The sequence below is a fragment of the Oncorhynchus kisutch genome, linkage group LG6 (assembly GCF_002021735.2).
Source record: "Oncorhynchus kisutch isolate 150728-3 linkage group LG6, Okis_V2, whole genome shotgun sequence".
Classification (NCBI taxonomy): domain Eukaryota; kingdom Metazoa; phylum Chordata; class Actinopteri; order Salmoniformes; family Salmonidae; genus Oncorhynchus; species Oncorhynchus kisutch.
The window spans coordinates 26,243,502-26,264,682 of record NC_034179.2 but is presented as its reverse complement, the minus strand read 5'-3'; the positions used below and the strand labels follow the sequence as shown (position 1 = coordinate 26,264,682).

General features: G+C 45.4%; 1 protein-coding gene across 24 annotated transcripts in view; it reads right to left on the bottom strand.

Annotated features, from left to right (window-relative positions):
- The window catches only part of LOC109892571 (RNA-binding protein Musashi homolog 2), a 381,702-nt gene that overhangs the window by 97,958 nt on the left and 262,563 nt on the right, over positions 1 to 21,181 (bottom strand). For all 24 annotated transcript variants that reach the window (XR_004210228.1, XR_004210227.1, XR_004210229.1 and 21 more), the window contains exon 8: positions 6,174 to 6,256. Coding sequence is in view for 17 of the 24 variants with exons in the window: in XM_031826490.1 (XP_031682350.1) it covers positions 6,174 to 6,256 (83 nt within the window). In the remaining 7 variants the exon portion in view is untranslated. The remainder of the gene's footprint in view (positions 1 to 6,173; positions 6,257 to 21,181) is intronic.

Below are 21,181 nucleotides of genomic sequence, written 5' to 3'. Positions count from 1 at the left end.
ATCGTCCCTGGCCGTCCTACCAGTCATCCATCAGGGCTCATCAGCATGGCCAACAGCAGCCCATTAGGCCCAGCACACAAGTTTGCACAAATGAATGACAATCTCTGCCTCATGATAAATGTCACACTAGTGCTGAAGTGCTGTCAGTTTCTCACGGTTCCCTCCACACGGTGCCACACTGCAGCTTTTTGGTTCCACTACAAGACTGTGGTTCCACTACAAGACTATGGTTTCACTACAAGACTGTGGTTCCACTCCAAGACTATGGTTTCACTACAAGACTGTGGTTCCACTCCAAGACTATGGTTTCACTACAAGACTGTGGTTACACTAGAAGACTATGGTTTCACTACAAGACTGTGGTTACACTAGAAGACTATGGTTTCACTACAAGACTGTGGTTCCACTCCAAGACTATGGTTTCACTACAAGACTGTGGTTCCACTAGAAGACTATGGTTTCACTACAAGACTGTGGTTACACTAGAAGACTATGGTTTCACTACAAGACTGTGGTTCCACTCCAAGACTATGGTTTCACTACAAGACTGTGGTTACACTAGAAGACTATGGTTTCACTACAAGACTGTGGTTACACTAGAAGACTATGGTTTCACTACAAGACTGTGGTTCCACTACAAAACTATGGTTTCACTACAAGACTGTGGTTCCACTACAAGACTATGGTTTCACTACAAGACTGTGGTTCCACTACAAGACTATGGTTTCACTACAAGACTGTGGTTCCACTCCAAGACTGTGGTTTCACTACAAGACTGTGGTTACACTAGAAGACTATGGTTTCACTACAAGACTGTGGTTACACTAGAAGACTATGGTTTCACTACAAGACTGTGGTTCCACTACAAAACTATGGTTTCACTACAAGACTGTGGTTCCACTACAAGACTATGGTTTCACTACAAGACTGTGGTTCCACTACAAGACTATGGTTTCACTACAAGACTGTGGTTCCACTACAAGACTATGGTTCCACTACAAGACTATGGTTTCACTACAAGACTGTGGTTCCACTAGAAGACTATGGTTTCACTACAAGACTGTGTTTCCACTACAAGACTGTGGTTCCACTAAAATACTATGGTTCCACTACCTACAATACTGTGGTTGCACTACACGACTACAGTTCCACTACATGACTATGGTTCCACAACAAGACTACAGTTCCACTACAACACTACGGTTCCACTACAAGACTACATTTCCACTACAACACTACGGTTCCGCTACAAGACTATGGTTTCACTATGAGATGTACCATCCCACAATGGTTCTACTATGATTCTACTACACTAAGATGTTCCTCACCAACCAGGAACCCTCTCCATGAGGAAGTGTGGTTGAATGACTAATGGTTATGTGATAAGCTACCCAATCAGCACCCCCTCTACCAATTGACAGCATAAATAAACATAATGCATAGAACAGGTGTTAGTCTGTAGCACACACCACCACGTGTCGATATACAAGGCCACCTGAAGATATATCTAGAGAGATGAGGTGAGACCTTATTGTCATTCAGCCTCCGTCTCCTGGCCGCCTCGTAGATGGGGCCGAGGGAGTTGGTGATCAGGAGGCCATTGAGAGAGAGAGAGAGAGAGAGAGAGGGAGGGAGAGAGAGAGAGAGAGAGGGCCATTTTCTCAATAACTCTCTCGCTCCTGATTCGCTCCTGCCCTGGGGGCTTCACAGTAATCAGATCTGAAAAGGCTTTGAATGGAAGAGGGAGCGAGAGAGGGAGAGAGAAAGAGAGAGAGATAAAGAGAGAGAGTGATAAAGAGAGAGAGGAAGAGAGAAAAAGACAGAGAACAAAAGAGAGAGAGAATGAGAGAGCGAGAGAGAAAGAGAGAGGGGGGTACTCAGACCCAGTACTTCTCCAACCAGCAGATCAAGGCCTGGGTAGATGAGTGCAGCCAGGCAGGAGATTCAGCATGTCATCCTGACATGGGACTTCCCAGAGAGACAGGAAGGGGCTCACCAGAGGCCAGGAGCCCCCCTGATGGGCAGAGCGGTGGAGAGGAGAGGAGGAGAGTAGTAGGAGAGGAGGGGATAGTTTCACTGGGTCAGAGGGACCCCCACATTCCTCCACTATGTCAACCCATCTATACATATACCATCCCGGGTGCAGTGCTGCTCCTCACATGAACCCTGAGTGATTAAGTAAGTCCTCCAGGATCCACTCACACACACACACACACACACACACCATGGTCAGAACACGTCTCAATGGGCACTGACCCTAACTGTCGCCGGACCCCTAAGATGATGAGCTCCCAAGCAAAGAATGGTATGTCTGTCTGTCTGTGCTGTCTGTAGCAGAATGGTATGTCTGTCTGTCTGTGCTGTCTGTAGCAGAATGGCAGGTCTACTTGGAAGGGTATACCAAAGGGATAGCGCCAGGAGCTATTATTATAAATCTTAACATTACAGGGAGTCATGTCCAGTGGATATCTATGAATTATCTGAGATCTCGGGTATTGAGGGAATGTATTAGGTCCATTTCAGAAATGACTTAAGTGGGGGAACTCAGATATTAAATCCTGAAAAAAAATCCTCTTGTTATACTAAGGTCAAACCTGAGCCTTTTTAAAACATCTTACCTGTTTTCCCTCCATCCTTCTCTCTGTCGGAGCTCTGAGGGGCCAAAGCCTTCTGAATGTTTTATGGGGGGCTGCGTACGCCCAGAGTGGAAATCAAAAGCGTTGGCGTTGGGCAACACACTCTCCGTCCTCGCCTCAACAGTCTGGCCCATACTAGCTGGCCCTCCCCTAACGTCCACCCCTCTGGACCTGTGGCCTGTGTTTTTATTTTTGCTGCATTCCCTCGCAGACGGTCGCCTGGCATTGAGTTGACTATATCCCCTATTAAAGGAAGGGTTCATCATGCAACTGTGGAATTGCCAGGCCGTCATTGGAAATAAGAATTTGTTCTTGATTGACTTGCCTGGATAAATAAAGGTTCAATAAAAATGTCAATAAAAAGCAACAGATGGCAGGAGGCTGAGATGAGAAGAATCAAAACAGACAGAGACACTAAAGTGTGTGAATACAGGGCCCTGCCTGCCACAGGATTTCACTTAATAATAACAATGATAATAATGACGATGAGTGGAATTAGCAAGTCAAATACACACAGCACAGGCTGTTAGCAGATGATGCTTCAGATACAGCTTTGATCTGAAGCTCCACAAGTGGATTCTAATAGAGGAAAGAAGCTCGCTGAACTCCCCAAACCCTCTCCTCTGTTGTCTTAGAGACGCTCCTCAACCATCTCATTACAGCACAGAGAGAGAGAGAGCAGCACATCAACTTCTGCTATTTTCAACAAGACAAATAACCTGGAGTATTTGAAGTAGCTTTTTATTCTCCTCATTTTCTCTGAAGTTACTCATCCGATGATAACGACGCATGCAATTCCCTGCTAGTCCAATTCAATCCAGCCAGTCGATGGATGGCACAAACAATGCTCCCATCCACTGCAGGGAAAACGAAATAGCAGCCCTGGTTTGGTGCTCCCTGAACGATGAAACCATTTGATGCAATATCATATAAAAATCGATAGCATTGTCTTGGTCTCATAGAACTGCGGGCAGACATTCTCTGTCCCTGGGCTCAAGGAGCAGCTTGTCTGTGATGGAGAGAGAGAGAGAGAGAGAGAGAGAGAGAGAGAGAGAGAGAGAGAGAGAGAGAGAGCAAAAGAGGAGGATGGAGAGGGGAGAGGGATCAGAATGACTACAATATCTCATCTCCAGCTCAGATAACCAGATAACCAGGCCTGTTTCTCCTCTCCTCCCATCTCTCAGCTTTCCTTTAATCCTCTCCTTCTCTCCTTTACTCTTCTCCTTTCCTCTCCTCTCCTTTACTTTCCTGCTCTCTTCCTCCATTCTCTACTCTTCCTCTCATCTCCTCATCTCTTCTCCTCCAATGCTTTCCCCTTTCCTCTCATGTCCTCCCTCTCTCCTTATGTGATTCCTATGGCAGCTGTGTATAAGGCTTTGATCAGCAGGGGCTGTCACACACACAGAGCGATGCAGGGGGATGAGTTAGGGCAGAGGATGGCAACAGGTGGCCCAGGGGCCAAAACCGGCCTGCGGGAGATTTATATTAGGCCCCCCCAAAGTTTTTAGCCAATTCTTATTATTTATACATTTTTTTGTTGAATATTTTGTCAAAAAATACTAAAATCACCAGGAATTCAGCAAAAAATGTGTTTCATTTAATAAATCTGTTCCCAAGTATTCCCACACAAAAAAATGGATATGTGATTGTGTCTAAATGTACTGAAGATATGAAATTATTGCTATTGTCAAAACAATCTATTTTAGGGCTTAGTTGATACAGTTCATATGAGGAAATCAGTCAATTGAAATAAATAAATTAGGCCCTAATTTATGGATTTCACATGACTGGGAATACAGATATGGAACTGTTAGTCACAGATACAGTACCTTAACAAATGGGCCTCAGGATCTAGTCATGGTATTTCTGTGCATTCAAATTGCCACCAATAAAATGTAATTGTGTTCGTTGTCTGTAGTTTATGCCTGCCCATATCATAACCCAACCGCCACCATGGGGCACTCTGTTTACAACATTGACATCAGCAAACCACTCGCCAACAAGAAGTCATTCACGTGGTCTGTGGTTGTGAGGCCGGTTGGACGTACTGGCAAATTCTCTAAAATGACGTGAATTAACTCTTATGGTAGAGAAATTAACATACAATTCTCTGGCAACAGCCCTGGTGGTCATTCCTGCAGTCAGCATGCCAATTGCACACTTCCTTAAAACTTGAGACATCTGTGGCATTGTGGTGTGTAACAAAACTGCACACATTTTTAGAGTGGCCTTTTATTGTCCCCTGCATTAGATACACCTGTGTAATGATCATGCTGTTAAATCAGTTTCTTGATATGCCCACCTTTCAGGTGGATGGTTTATCTTGGCAAAGGAGAAAAGCTCACTAACAGGGATGTAAACAAATTTGTGCACAACATTTTTGAGAAAAAAGCTTGTTGTGCGTATGGAATATTTCTGGGATCTTTCTATTTCAGCTCATGAAAGAAGGGACCAACACTTTACATGTTACGTTTATATTCTTGTTCAGTGCAACTATGTTCCGGCCCCCGACCATGCACACCAACACGCTGCTGAATCTAGTTGCCTTCCCCTGAGTTAGAGAGAGCCAGTAAGGTCATACATGGCAGAGCCGGTCCCTAGTGAATCTGTTTCTACTACACCGCCCCTGTCAGTCAGCTCCTATGGTCCTGAAGGAGACCACATAGTAAAGGAAGGAGTCCCAACCCATTGAGTGACAGGAAGAGAGCATTCCCTCTAGCCTATCACAGGCCACAGGGCCAACCCAGTCAGTAGGCTATACACAGTGTACACCCAGGGGGACTGGAGGGGCACACACTACAGAGACTCACAACTGTCTGCTGTACATCAACATGTGACATGAAACAGATGACTACAATATGTCCTGTGATATTGAGCATGAGTCATCTGATCGGCTGAACTGACGGAATGACCATATATTTTCGACTGTGTGCTTTGAAGCAGAGGACAACAGCAGTGAGGAGTGATGAGTCAGATCATTACTGGGCTTCCTGGAAGGCTCTAATCCCTGGTTAATGAACTCTTCCTCTGCCAATGACTTCCCAGCAACACTCTCTGCCTGCCCTAGCTGGCTGCAGTCAAGGCCTGTGTGTGTCTGGTGTGGGTATGGGTGGGGTTGGAAGAGAAGGACAGGTTCCTCTCACCAGTCCCTCAACCTGACAGGAGGAATTCACACACACAATTTCACGGTTTCTGGGCAGTACACACCACTGAGCTCCCCATCCTAGAGACCCATCGAGTGCACACACAGACACAGGCACGTGCATGCACACACACACACACACATCACACCACACAAACACATACATGCACGCGCATGTAAACACACACCCAGTGCGCCTGCACGCGCACACACACACACAAACAGGCGTGTGCACACCTGCCCACAAACACTCACATATACACAGGCGTGCACATACACATACACCTACACCCCACACACACCGTTGACTCTTTGCTATTAACACTCCATTAAAGAGGAAATCAAACATTAATCCTTCAACACCAACCTGGAATTGAAAAGAAGAGTGGACTCACCATTTTATTATTGATTTCATGAAAATGAATTTCACAGACTTTCTCTACGACGTCTTCGCCCTCGAAAGTTATGAAGCCAAATCCTGTGCAGAGGGAGAGAGTGAGAGAAAGGGAGAGAAGAGAGAGATACAGTGAGTTAGGGGGACTTTGCAAACTTCAGTAACTAAAAGGAAAGTCACCACAGGCCTGATTATTATCATGAGCTGCATGGAGAAACTCTGCCCGGCCGTCTTTTGGAGAGGCAGAATGGCGTCAGCGCTGAGAGGAATGACTGAACAAGGCAGACATTGTCTTCTTTAAATCAGCTATATGATGAAATCTCAGACATTATTAGAGGCACTGGAGGACCTTCTCCACAAAGAGAAGATGGAAAAACAGCACAAAGCCCATTTAATGAGATTCATGGGAGCTGGAGCCTTAGCATCTGAATTTCATTAAATGCATTTTGTGTTCCCCTTCATTGAAATTTCACTGTATAAGAAGCCCTCGTTTTTATGTTAATGCCAGACTCGGCATATCTGAATGTGTCATTGACCGTGGGATTTTGGGGGTATTTATAAGATAAAAGCTTAACCCCTTCCTCTACCAAGGAGGCAAGGCTGCGAGACAAGACAACTGCAGCCTTGGCACACCAGGGAACAGCAGTGCTCTTTTCTCTGCTGTTTTGATGGCTGACGCACAAAGCAATGTGCCTTCTTTATGGCGCGGGGTTCAAAGGGAAAATGATTTTCTATTGCAATGTGTTAGAAAGGAAGAGCTAGCATGAAAAAACAAAGAAGAAGAAAAGAACAAGTGCGAGTTAATGGGAACCAGCCCCCATATTCAGCCTGTCCTACTGTATACAGCAGACTGACAGTCAGACAGACAGTTAGACAGACAGTTAGACAGACAGACAGACGGACAGACAGACAGACAGACAGACAGACAGACAGACAGACAGACAGACAGACAGACAGACAGACAGACAGACGGACGGACGGACGGACGGACGGACGGACGGACGGACGGACGGACGGACGGACGGACGGACGGACGGACGGACGGACGGACGGACGGACGGACGGACGGACGGACGGACGGACGGACGGACGGACGGACGGACGGACGGACGGACGGACGGACAGACAGACAGACAGTTAGACAGGCAGTTAGACAGACTGACAGTCAGACAGACAGTTAGACAGACAGTTAGACAGACAGACAGACAGTTAGACAGACGGACGGACGGACGGACGGACGGACAGACAGACAGACAGACAGACAGACAGACAGACAGACAGACAGACAGACAGACAGACAGACAGACAGACAGTTAGACAGACTGACAGTCAGACAGAAAGTTAGACAGACAGTTAGACAGACTGACAAACAGACAGACAGACTGACTGACAGTCAGACAGACAGTTAGACAGACAGACAGACAGACAGACAGACAGACAGACAGACAAACAGACAGACAGACAGTTAGACAGACAGTTAGACAGACTGACAGTCAGACAGAAAGTTAGACAGATAGTTAGACAGACAGACAGACAAACAGACAGACAGACTGACTGACAGTCAGACAGACAGACAGACAGTTAGACAGACAGACAGACAGACGGTTAGACAGACAGTTAGACAGACTGACAGTCAGACAGACAGTTAGACAGACAGTTAGACAGACAGACAGACAGACAGACAGACAGACAGACAGACAGACAGACAGACAGACAGACAGACAGACAGACAGACAGACAGACAGACAGACAGTTAGACAGACAGTTAGACAGACTGACAGTCAGACAGACAGTTAGACAGACAGTTAGACAGACAGACAGACAGACAGACAGACAGACAGACAAACAGACAGACAGACAGACAGACAGACAGACAGACAGACAGACAGACAGACAGACAGACAGACAGACAGACAGACAGACAGACTGACAGTCAGACAGGCAGTTAGACAGACAGACAGACAAACAGACAGACAGTCAGACAGACAGACAGACAGACAGACAGACAGACAGACAGACAGACAGACAGACAGACAGACAGACAGACAGACAGACAGACAGACAGACAGACAGACAGACAGACAGACAGACAGACAGACAGACAGACAAACAGACAAGATCACCTCATCCTGGGTTTAAACACACATAGCCATAAACAATCACCATGATAAGTCATTATCAATAAGTCATTATCATGGAGTTCAACAGATGATGGTGGGCTGAAGAGACATTGTGACATGTTGAATGTGACATGGGTTTTGATTTGTCAATTGACGTGAGAATTACAAGAGGTCAAAGGGCATGTAGCCTGAGTACATTGTGTTAAACTGAACCTATACCATACCCATAATAGTCAATACCATATGTGTAATCAGCCCATTCTAAACACAAACACCCAGTCCATAATACTGACAGTCAGCATCCTCCTGGGTTTAGACAGACAGGGCTTTCGCATTAAATGGAGGATAAACAGGGTCGGGGCCAGGGGTTAGAGGTCAGAGGTGAGACGAGAGAAGATAAGGAGACGGCAGGGCTGATAAGACCATGGGTAAATAAACCAGCGCCCAAACCCCTCTATTCCACCGTGACCTTTGAGTCATTAACACTTAACTCTGACAGCAAGACAAAGGGGAGAGTGTGTAGTACACATTAGTCACTTTCACCTGTGCTTAGAAGCGTTCCTAAAGCTCTCTTTAGATGACTGCTGCTGTTGACTGTCACCACATAGCCCAGGGGCAGGTTTAGTGTGTCATGTTACTGCAACATGATAACACATGCAATACAATGCACATTGAGCACCAGCACTAAACTGCCCCTGGAATCATTTTCTGTGCAATAGGGACAAGTTAAACAGGATTTCTAAAATCCTTGATGAGTGTTGGTGAGATTAACTGTGCATGCAGGGCTAACCTAATGTAGCAGGCATAGAAAGAAGCCCGAGAGGAGTTCCCACTTCCATAAGTACTGTATCCCTGAAAACCGGATGTTAGCGCTTACTGGTTGCTCCGAATGGGCTAATAATGCAGGGCAGGCACTGCAGTGTTCTAACTACTGTCATGAGAGGGAACTTATGCCAAGTTGTTCCTAAATGCCCTGACCTCCTCTGATGACTTCCTCTATAAACTCATCAGGACATCCTGGTGCAGCTGGTGGGAAGGAAAGTTGGTCAGCCCGCCCTCTTCCCATCCCTCACTACTTATGTCTGGGGTTTCTATCTTACTGTCTTTCTCTCTCCCTCGTTTCCCTTTTTCTGCCTGCTTCCCTTGTCATTACTCATAATAACAGTAATCTGAGATAAACTATTCACTATCTCCCTGAAACTGTCAGAGGATGTTACTGAAACATCTCTAGGTCAACAGGAACTTGGAAAACACAGGAAAAGCTACATCAATGAGGTTGAATTAAAATACGCAGATAAATCATCAACAGCTATTCATTTGATGCATTCTATATCAGACCAACGGAATATCAATTTAAGAAGAGAAGTCCTGAGATTGGCTTGCCGTGGGCTGCCTGCCTGTGTGTTTCTGTGGGCGAGGCGAGGCTGAGTAGCGGTGTCGGGAGCTGGAAAATTGGAAGATGCAGCTTGTTTTCCAGCTCGCTCCACCTCCCCCTCGTCGGCGGCACAAGGACCACTTTTGACAACCAACAAATCAGCCGTCAGGAGCCATTTGTCAAGGCGGAGTGCGGGAGGAGAGTGGCGGATGACTGAGCGAAGCGAGTAGAGAGACAGAAAGAGAGAGACGGGGAGAGGGGTTAACACACCTGCCCTCTCTGCAGGAGAGTGCTCCTGTCACCGCACTCTCTCCCTCTGCCACACACTGAGACAGGCAACTCCTCCTTTAACTGACGGCATATTTTCCACTGCACCATTACACACTGTGGGGTCAGGGCCTAGCCTCTGTCACCATCACCCACCAAGCACTACCAACACCGGCCCACAAGGGAAGCTGCTGGGAGCTGCATGCTGGATGGGCTTCTACACCCAACACTAAATCATAGGCTTCTGACCTAACACAGAATGCTTTTCTAATCAGTGTATTGAGTCCAGAGAGCCAGCTCCTGTTGACAGGGGCCTCATTATGGCAGATGTAGAGAGAACACCCTGTAACCAGAGAGTCTGGCTCAGTCTTTCTAGGAGTTATTGATAACCTGAGCCCAAACTGCTCTTTTAGAGAAACAACCCACTGATCCAAACACTACAGCCATCACAAAGAGCCATAACACTACCTCTGATACCAGTGAACACTGTCTCCTGTCCTGTCTGTTTGATGAATATCCTCAGGGCCAGTCCTTGTCGTTGTGCCGCCCTAGGCAAGTCAAAAAAAATGCCACCCCAACAAAACTAGAATAGTCCCAGTAAGCAAAATTACATTAAAAAGAAGTGTAGAATACATATTTTCCAGAAGTTGAAGTTATGTTCAATTTAGGTTCTGAATAAAAGGTGAAAATGTGTATTTTTCGTACGTCTAAAATACATATTATTCAGGACATTGAAAAATATGTATTTTCCGGATGTTGAAATCAGGTCAATTTTCAGTTATGAAGAAAATACTTCATTTTGCGGATGTTGAAAATACATATTTTCCCAATGTATAAATCAGGCTCATTTTTGATTCTGAATAAAAGTTAAAAATATATGTTATAGACACCTATGTTTGGGCAAAATCAAGGCTGGTCCAGACTGGACAAAATCTGAACCAAACATAGACGTTTATAAATGGACCAGACCAAAGAACAATGTCAGTGTATGTGGAAATCAAGGCAGGTCCGGATTCAAGGCCGGTCCGTGCTTACTGAGGTGTTACCTATAGTGTTGCCTGAAATGTAATTTTATGAATGCTCATCTATGTGGTAAGCCTACCGTTTTGTAAAACACCTGGTTTGGACAGGAACAAAAAAAGATGTCCAGAAGATGTCTCGTGCTTACTGGGGTGTAGCCTACCATGTTGACTGCAAAAGAGTTCTATAAATGCCCATCCATGTGGTAGGCCCACCATTTGTAAAACAGGCTGTTGCATTGGCTTTATTAGTCCTGATTCCTGTGACTAATCAATTTGGCTCTGAATATCAGCTACCCAACTTTATCAGGAGTTATTGTGAGCCTATTTGCAAAGTGTTTACACAGCTGGAAACGCAGAAGTATTTCATGTTTTGCTAAGATCAGCTAGAAACTTGAAACCATTGATCATGACATTGGGGTGAAACTCCTGGACAACAAATCAAAATCAAATCAAATGTATTTATATAGCCCTTCGTACATCAGCTGATATATCAGAGTGCTGTACAGAAACCCAGCCTAAAACCCCAAACAGCAAGCAATGCAGGTGTTGAAGCACGTTGGCTAGGAAAAACTAAACTCCCTAGAAAGGCCAAAACCTAGGAAGAAACCTAGAGAGGAACCAGGCTATGAGGGGTTGCCAGTCCTCTTCTGGCTGTGCCGGGTGGAGATTATAACAGAACATGGCCAAGATGTTCAAATGTTCATAAATGACCAGCATGGTCAAATAATAGGTCTGGGACAGGTAGCACGTCCGGTGAACAGGTCAGGATTCCATAGCCGCAGGCAGAACAGTTGAAACTGGAGCAGCAGCACGGCCAGGTGGACTGGGGACAGCAAGGAGTCATCATGCAACAGTTGTGATTGTCCATTCCATATTGTCCATTTTACTTTGACCTGTCCTGTTGTTAGGATATGTTGTTTGTCAACATGACAGATAATTTTTTATTTGATTGGGTACAATTTAGGTTAGGTTATCTGATCGGAGAAACCTGCATGATGTAAAAAGTATCCGTCTCATTACATTGTCATACATTTTATCTCCAGCCTATAGGCTACAGAAAAGGCCACACACTCTTTCTACCATATCCTATATCTGCTAGATGATTTATGTTAGACTCTTTTTTTTGATGGAATGTTGGTGGAGCGCTGCAGAGATGCATCTCTCAAACAGCACCCTGGAGAGGCGCGCTGGGAATGGACTAGCAACATATGTTGTGCCCCTGCCTTTGACAAAGTGGGCACTGTTTATCACAGGGTGGCATCAGCACTCACCTAAAAAGCCCATTAGCCACTGGTTGAGAGAAATTGTCATTGGTTTTGGGCAAAATTACATGAGGTTTTATGTGTTGTTGGAGGTGCATATTGGTCAGTGTAGCTCAGAAAATGCCCCCACAAGCGGCCGCCTAATCCTGCCTAATGAGTGTCTCCTGCTGGATGGGTTGTATTGTCTTCCAGGATGACAGAAACACAGAACAATGTCACACCTCTCTCCAGCCTGGACCCTCCCACAGGGGCTGTCTGACCCTCTATACCTGTACTGGTCTTCCGCCTCACACTCCTCTACCCTGTTCATTACAGACCCAACAGGTACAGCACAACCCCCATCCCCCCTCCAATCGTTCTCCCTCTCATCCCTCCTTCCCCAGAGTTTCAGGTAGAGGTGTGTGATTCCTGTCTGGTGACCCCTGGTGGGTGTTCTGCTCCCAAACATGGTAGGAGACCAGGACAACAGCTCCATGAGATGAATAAAGAGGACCAGGAATCAATAGGGACAGGGAGAGGTGTCAACACCTTCGCTGCGACAAAACTTTCCTTAAGCTTCAACAATGGCCACTTATGACAACACATGGATTTTCAATGTGAGTGCTGGTAATAGGTGTTACTGGCTGGCTGCTGCAGAGGCGAGGCATCTTGGCTGAATAGGCTGCATCTCACACTTATTAGAGAGGGGCAGGCCTGGACCTGTCCCCCGTCTCCACTGAGCTACGCCGAGCCCACATTCACAGCCTCTTACCAGCAGCACACAGAACCCTGCACACACACTCTCCCTGCCTGCATAATGCCATCTCCCCGCAGAGAGACAGAGAGAGGCTACGCAAATAACATTAAAATGCTAAATCGATGAAACGTCAAGTGACCTTTCCTTAAAAAGTTGATTCTGCCGGAGCCACATTAATGTATTTAAAGTAGAACAAGATCAAATCAGATAGCATTCTGGAGAGTTTTCTCTCTTAATTTTCTGGCAGACACTAAAGGGACTTGCAAATAAATGCTGAAAACTTTACTTTCAGTTGACTTAACTGTCACCCCTGTTTAAAATCCAACAGCAGTCTTTACATTTTTACTCAACTCACCCTTTTTAGCACCTGGGAATTACAAATCAGGCTAAATCGTTTCTCTCTCTGTTTCCACTGAGTGTGTGACACCATTTACATACATAAATAGCTTATTTGGGTACGGCTGTGGAAGAATGTGGACTTCAGCACATGGAAGTGCTATCCTCGGTTAAGGTGTAGGACTTGTTTTAATATTTTCTTAAGGTTGTATTCTGAGGAAAAATCACATACAGCATGCATACCCACAACCCCCTGGGCACAGCAGAGCAGACAGATTCTAGTGACGTGTCTGTGTCAGTCATCCTTACATGAAAATGAAAGCTCTGAGAGCAGTGAGAGGACAGATATGTTCATCCATCCATTACAACATTAGAAAATCAGCAGACAGTGAGATATCATTCTCATCCAGGACCAACAATGGTATAGGGAGTCAGTGTCAGCCTGTCAGGCCCTACAGTAGGATATGTATAAGGAACTTTCTGGTGGATTGAGAGCATATTTAACCTGTGCCTAGAACAGAGAGTTAGAGTATTTATAGGGTGACATCATCTCAGAGACACGTCCTAATGTGCAGTCCATGATGAGCTCATCGGCATTTGTGACTGAAAACACTGGGTTACCATGGTGTGTGTCCCCGTGTGTGTGTGTGTGTGTGTGTCTGGGATGAAGGAGGGGACTGGGAATACATGAGCCAATCTTTCAGGATCAATATATGGATCTTCAGGGAATCAATGGAAATGTTCTGCTTTATTTACCCAAGTCCTCCATCACAACGCAGCAGAATAGATACCTGGTGAGCTCTTGGGAGTGGGAGAACCGGGTAAAATAAAAGAGATTGGACAGTAGAATCGATACTAGGGAGCAGACCTCCCACAACTCCCTAATGACTAGGGCCAAATATGTTTCACCAGGTGAAATGAACTGGAAACATGGAGAAGAATGTTACTGTACACGTATCGTCTTGACAATACTAAACCTGTGATCATACTGTACAATTATCGGCATGACTTTCTGGGTCAATATACAGCATGGAGAGGAGGGAGAGGGACCACAGGAGAAACAGATATATTGTGGCTGAGGTTCAGTCTCTATGTGAGTTTAAATGAGAGGGAGGAAGAAAGAGAGGAATGAAAAAGACACTGACACAAATACACACAGATGGTGTGAGTGAGTGAGTGAGTGAGTGAGTGAGTGAGTGAGTGAGTGAGTGAGTGACTGAGTGACTGACTGAGTGACTGACTGAGTGAGTGACTGAGTGAGTGACTGAGTGAGTGACTGACTGAGTGACTGAGTGAGTGGCTGAGTGAGTGACTGAGTGAGTGACTGAGTGAGTGACTGACTGAGTGACTGACTGAGTAACTGAGTGAGTGACTGAGTGAGTGAGTGACTGAGTGAGTGACTGAGTGAGTGACTGAGTGAATGACTGAGTGACTGAGTCAGTGAGTGAGTGACTGAGTGAATGACTGAGTCAGTGAGTGAGTGAGTGACTGAGTGAGTGAGTGACTGAGTCAGTGAGTGAGTGAGTGACTGAGTGAGTGAGTGACTGAGTCAGTGAGTGAGTGACTGACTGAGTGAGTGAGTGACTGACTGACTGAGTGACTGAGTGAGTGTGTGTGGGTGGTGTGAGTGTGTGGAGAGATTTGGAAGCAGCAGGAGGATCTGAGTTGCAGTCAGAGGTCCATCTCTCGCTCCCATCACACACACTGGTCCACACTGAGTAGCAGAGCAGCCATGTTTACACATACGCTGGCACGGAATCACCACACACCCATAAGCACAGACCCCGTCTCTCTCTATAAAGAGGAATGGCTCACTCCACAGCACACGCAGGGGTAAGTGCCACATATGATTTATGGCAACATTAGACGGTAAAAATAAGAGGAGTAAGGAAATCCTCAGCACTACAAACACAACACTAAACAACTTGTGCAACAAAACAAATCACTCCCTCCAAATCGCTAAAGATCTGCGCTCCACTTTCCCCATGTACTCGCCAAAATAGAATGTGTAATGGGTGTAGGGTAGCTAGGCTGCAGGCCTCACAACTCTTAAAACACACCGTGTCAAAGACCAGGGAGGAGAGGAAGTGGAACAACTAAGAGGAGGTTGACCTAGGATCCCCTGGCGATACACACAGAGTTTGAGTCCCACACATGCACACGCACACACACCCCGTATGGCTGCTACAGCGACAGGTTCCCCCTGCCCCTTACATCTCTCCCCTTTCATGATTGGCTGTTCTGACCTCATTATGCATGACCAGCCCTTCACCTGTTCAATCAGACCTGGGAGCAGGGCCCACACCTCCGGTGGCAGCCGGTGTGCCTTGGCCCTGTAATAAAGCAAGGGGCCTCCCAGAGTCCACAGCTCCACTGTTACAGGCCTTTGATCAGCACATCGTAATGCTGTAGCTGAGGCTCCTGGAACCAGCACTCAGGTAATCCTCTGATTTATACACTCATTACCATTAACAGACTCAGAGCAGGGACGAGCACATGCTCCAACACCGGAACACTCCAACACAGAGCCTACAGGAAAGGAAGGGAGAACATGAGGAAGCAGTGTATCTTGTTTGTTCCAGTCACGAACTACAGCGACAGAAAGAGAACAAATGATAGGAAGGTTTACTCAGTCTTCCCTAAAATGCTGACATGAACCAGCTCACACACACGGGGGTCCTACAGCATGAGAAGTAGGATGTGTGGGGGAGACCAACTACATAACCCGGCGCTACAGTACGTTATCTACCTGGCCGTCCCTCTAAACTTTCAGCTCATACAAGGAGAAGACTGATCAGAGATGCAGCCAAGAGGCCCATGATCACTCTGGATGAACTGCAGAGATCTACAGCTGAGGTGGGAGACTCTGTCCATAGGACAACAATCAGTCGTATATTACACAAATCTGGCCTTTATGGAAGAGTGGCAAGAAGAAAGCCATTTCTTAAAGATATCCATAAAAAGTGTCGTTTCAAGTTTGCCACAAGCCACCTGGGAGACACACCAAACATGTGGAAGAAGGTGCTCTGGTCAGATGAAACCAAAATTGAACTTTTTGGCAACAATGCAAAACGTTATGTTTGGCGTAAAAGCACAGCTCATCACCCTGAACACATCATCCCCACTGTCAAACATGGTGGTGGCAGCATCATGGTTTGGGCCTGCTTTTCTTCAGCAGGGACAGGGAAGATGGTTAAAATTGATGGGAAGATGGATGGAGCCAAATACACGACCATTCTGGAAAAAAACCTGATGGAGTCTGCAAAAGACTTGAGACTGGGACGGAGATTTGTCTTCCAACAAGACAATGATCCAAAACATAAAGCAAAATCTACAATGGAATGGTTCAAAAATAAACATATCCAAGTGTTAGAATGGCCAAGTCGAAGTCCAGACCTGAATCCAATCGAGAATCTGTGGAAAGAACTGAAAACTGCTGTTCACAAATGCTCTCCATCCAACCTCACTGAGCTCGAGCTGTTTTGCAAGGAGGAATGGGAAAAAAATTCAGTCTCTCGATGTGCAAAACTGATAGAGACATACCCCAAGCGACTTACAGCTGTAATCGCAGCAAAAGGTGGCGCTACAAAGTATTAACCTAAGGGGGCTGAATAATTTTGCACGCCCAATTTTTCAGTTTTTGATTTGTTAAAAAAGTTTGAAATATCCAATAAATGTCGTGCCACTTCATGATTGTGTCCCACTTGTTGTTGATTCTTCACAAAAAAATACAGTTTTATATCTTTATGTTTGAAGTCTGAAATGTGGCAAAAGGTCGCAAAGTTCAAGGGGGCCGAATACTTTCGCAAGGCACTGTATATGAATAAGCATGGTGACAGAGCCACAAGCTGCTGCCGGGGGGACATGGCATCGAGTGGCCGTGGCATCAGCACTCTTACTCAGCCCCATCGCGAGGAGGGTTTCATTAATAAAAACAAGAGCTCAAACAATGATTAGCCCAGAATAAGTCCCCGTTTTCCTCCTAAAGAGGCTGGTGGAGAGGTCTCACTTTAGGGACTGGCCTGAGAGGTTGTAGACCAGCAGAGTCCATTAACATTACTTGTAGTCAGCCCTATTGACTCTGCATACAAAGATAATGCTCTCTTGCCTTTTGCCTAGGCAATTAAAGTCAAAGAAAAGAGGAGAGGGTGAAAAAGCTCTCAATGATATATTTTGCTCCTGCGACATTCCTCTGAATCATTCCCATTAGAGGGAAGAGCTGTAAATCATTTCCCCTGGCTAATCAGTGTAGTGATAAATGCATTGAGAACAGGTTTAGTCATCTACCCCCGCCCCACCCCACCCTCTCTCTAACAACACCCCAGAGCTATATGTAATAAAGGCTTACCTATGATGGTCTTATTGCTGGGCTTTGTGAGCTCTAAGAATACCTCACTATCCCATAAAAATATATATTTTTAATTGAGTTCAATCGTAAAGCATGCAGGGAGATGCAACAGAATACACCACATTAGCTGTCCTGCTCTCCTTGTGGCTTTGAATGTAGGCTATGCTTGGTGGCATATTCATTTTTTAATTAAATAACACATTCACTGATAAAATGTCAATCCAGAAGGAAGCTTTAACAGGATAAATGTCTTATTTATTTCTCTGATTACAATCTTTTCAATGTCCTTGTGCTTGAGCCTGAGCTTAAAATATATATGCCTGCGTGAGTGTGTGGTCCACTGTGTCTGTGCAATCCCACTAATGATACTGAAGGAGAGTGAAGAGGCAGGCAGGGCTATAGAGACGTGAGATGGAGGGTTGCATAGGTTAGATTATAAACTGGGTGGTTCAATCCCTGAATGCTGATTGGCTGAAAGCCGTGTTATATCAGACCGTATACTGTACCATGGGTATGACAAAACATTTATTTTTACTGCTCTAATTACATTGGTAACCTGTTTATAATAGCAACAAGGCACCTCAGGGGTTTGTGGTATATGGGCAATATACCACGGCTAAGGGCTGTGTCCTAGCACTCTGCGTTGCGTTGTGCTTAAGAACAGCTTTTAGCCGTGGTATATTGCACATATATCACACCCCCTTGGGCCTTATTGCTTAATTAGAGGAGACAGAGGAGGATAAGTGATAGATGCTGAAAATAGGGACCAGCCACAAATACACCAGCTGCTGTTGCAAACACATTTCTACATGGGTATGTTCATGAGTGTATGTGTGTGTGTTTGCATTCAGTGCATCTATGTACTGTATGTATAGTATGTTCTCTGCATGTGTGCGTGCGACTGTGCATGTCTCAATTGGTGCTCCTGTTTGTCCACACATGTCAACGCGGATTTATTCACCCACCCACCACCTAAGAAACATGCACAGACACGCACAGAACTGTAAGTGATATGCAGCGACACACATACAGATATAAACAAACATCAATCCTATAGCAAAAGAGACAATATGAATAACAAGTCTGTTTTCAGCCAGGCAGATCCCATACGTATTGTGTGTGCTCAACATGCTAATGTCTTAATATCTTTGACTCAGAGATGTGGATGTCTTGAGTTTAGATTCTGGGTAGGGATCTATAAGACTATTCACAGGTCTGGCTCTGTCTAAATATTCTATACATATCTTGGTCTGTGCACATTCTATAAATGAACCAATCTTTGTACTGTATGTGTGATGTGTATGCACATTATATCTTAGCACATGTTTCATGTATGTGATGACGTGTGTGATCAGTTAATGCATCTCAGTGTCCGTGTGACTTGAGGTTTACGTGGTGAGTGTATCTCAGTGTCAGTGTGACTTGAGGTTAAGTGGTGATTGTATCTCAGTGTCAGTGTGACTTGAGGTTAAGTGGTGAGTGTATCTCAGTATCAGTTTGACTTGAGGTTTACGTGGTGAGTGTATCTCAGTGTCAGTTTGACTTGAGGTTTACGTGGTGAGTGTATCTCAGTCTCAGTTTGACTTGAGGTTTACGTGGTGAGTGTATCTCAGTGTCAGTTTGACTTGAGGTTTACGTGGTGAGTGTATCTCAGTGTCAGTTTGACTTGAGGTTTACATGGTGAGTGTATCTCAGTGTCAGTTTGACTTGAGGTTTACATGGTGAGTGTATCTCAGTCTCAGTGACTTGAGGTTTACGTGGTGAGTGTATCTCAGTGTCAGTTTGACTTGAGGTTAAGTGGTGAGTGTATCTCAGTGTCAGTTTGACTTGAGGTTTACGTGGTGAGTGTATCTCAGTGTCAGTTTGACTTGAGGTTTACATGGTGAGTGTATCTCAGTGTCAGTTTGACTTGAGGTTTACGTGGTGAGTGTATCTCAGTGTCAGTTTGACTTGAGGTTAAGTGGTGAGTGTATCTCAGTGTCAGTGACTTGAGGTTTACGTGGTGAGTGTATCTCAGTGTCAGTTTGACTTGAGGTTTACGTGGTGAGTGTATCTAGGTGTCAGTTTGACTTGAGGTTTACGTGGTGAGTGTATCTCAGTGTCAGTTTGACTTGAGGTTTACGTGGTGAGTGTATCTCAGTGTCAGTTTGACTTGAGGTTTACGTGGTGAGTGTATCTCAGTGTCAGTTTGACTTGAGGTTTACGTGGTGAGTGTATCTCAGTGTCAGTTTGACTTGAGGTTTACGTGGTGAGTGTATCTCAGTGTCAGTTTGACTTGAGGTTAAGTGGTGAGTGTATCTCAGTGTCAGTTTGACTTGAGGTTTATGTGGTGAGTGTATCTCAGTGTCAGTTTGACTTGAGGTTTACGTGGTGAGTGTATCTCAGTGTCAGTTTGACTTGAGGTTAAGTGGTGAGTGTATGTCAGTGTCAGTTTGACTTGAGGTTTACATGGTGAGTGTATCTCAGTGTCAGTTTGACTTGAGGTTTACGTGGTGAGTGTATCTCAGTGTCAGTTTGACTTGAGGTTTACGTGGTGAGTGTATCTCAGTGTCAGTTTGACTTGAGGTTTACGTGGTGAGTGTATCTCAGTCTCAGTTTGACTTGAGGTTTACGTGGTGAGTGTATCTCAGTGTCAGTTTGACTTGAGGTTTACGTGGTGAGTGTATCTCAGTGTCAGTTTGACTTGAGGTTTACGTGGTGAGTGTATCTCAGTGTCAGTTTGACTTGAAGTTTACATGGTGAGTGTATCTCAGTGTCAGTTTGACTTGAGGTTTATGTGGTGAGTGTATCTCAGTGTCAGTGACTTGAGGTTTACGTGGTGAGTGTATCTCAGTGTCAGTTTGACTTGAGGTTTACGTGGTGAGTGTATCTAGGTGTCAGTTTGACTTGAGGTTTACGTGGTGAGTGTATCTCAGTGTCAGTTTGACTTGAGGTTTACGTGGTGAGTGTATCTCAGTGTCAGTTTGACTTGAGGTTTACGTGGTGAGTGTATCTCAGTGTCAGTTTGACTTGAGGTTTACGTGGTGAGTGTATCTCAGTGTCAGTTTGACTTGAGGTTACGTGGTGAGTGTATCTCAGTGTCAGTTTGACTTGAGGTTACGTGGTGAGTGTATTTGCACACCAGCATTTATTATTTAGTCCTAGCTGTGTTTACATCCTTGTTCACATGTGAATAAAAAACAGTGTGTGTGTCTGGATATATGTGTGTGTGTGTGTTTCTTGTGTGTGTGTCTGTGTTCTGCAGGAGCGGCTGGGCTCTGGCTCCACTCTACTGTAGCTATGCTGAGGGAACTATCGTGTCTGTCTCTATGTAGGTCAGCTAGCAGCGATGGGCCATCCATTTTAGTGTCCTACTTAGAAAGACATACAGTGCGGTGCAAAAGAGAGACAGGGACTTTTTTTCTCCATTTAAGCCACCCTCCATCCCTCTTTCTGCTCCCCTCTTCCCTCCCTTCCTGCTGCCTACTGTGCTCAGCCGATGCACACTTTCATTCTCCCAGCTCAGCGGAGCAGCACACTTCTAACTGTATATGCTGAATGCAC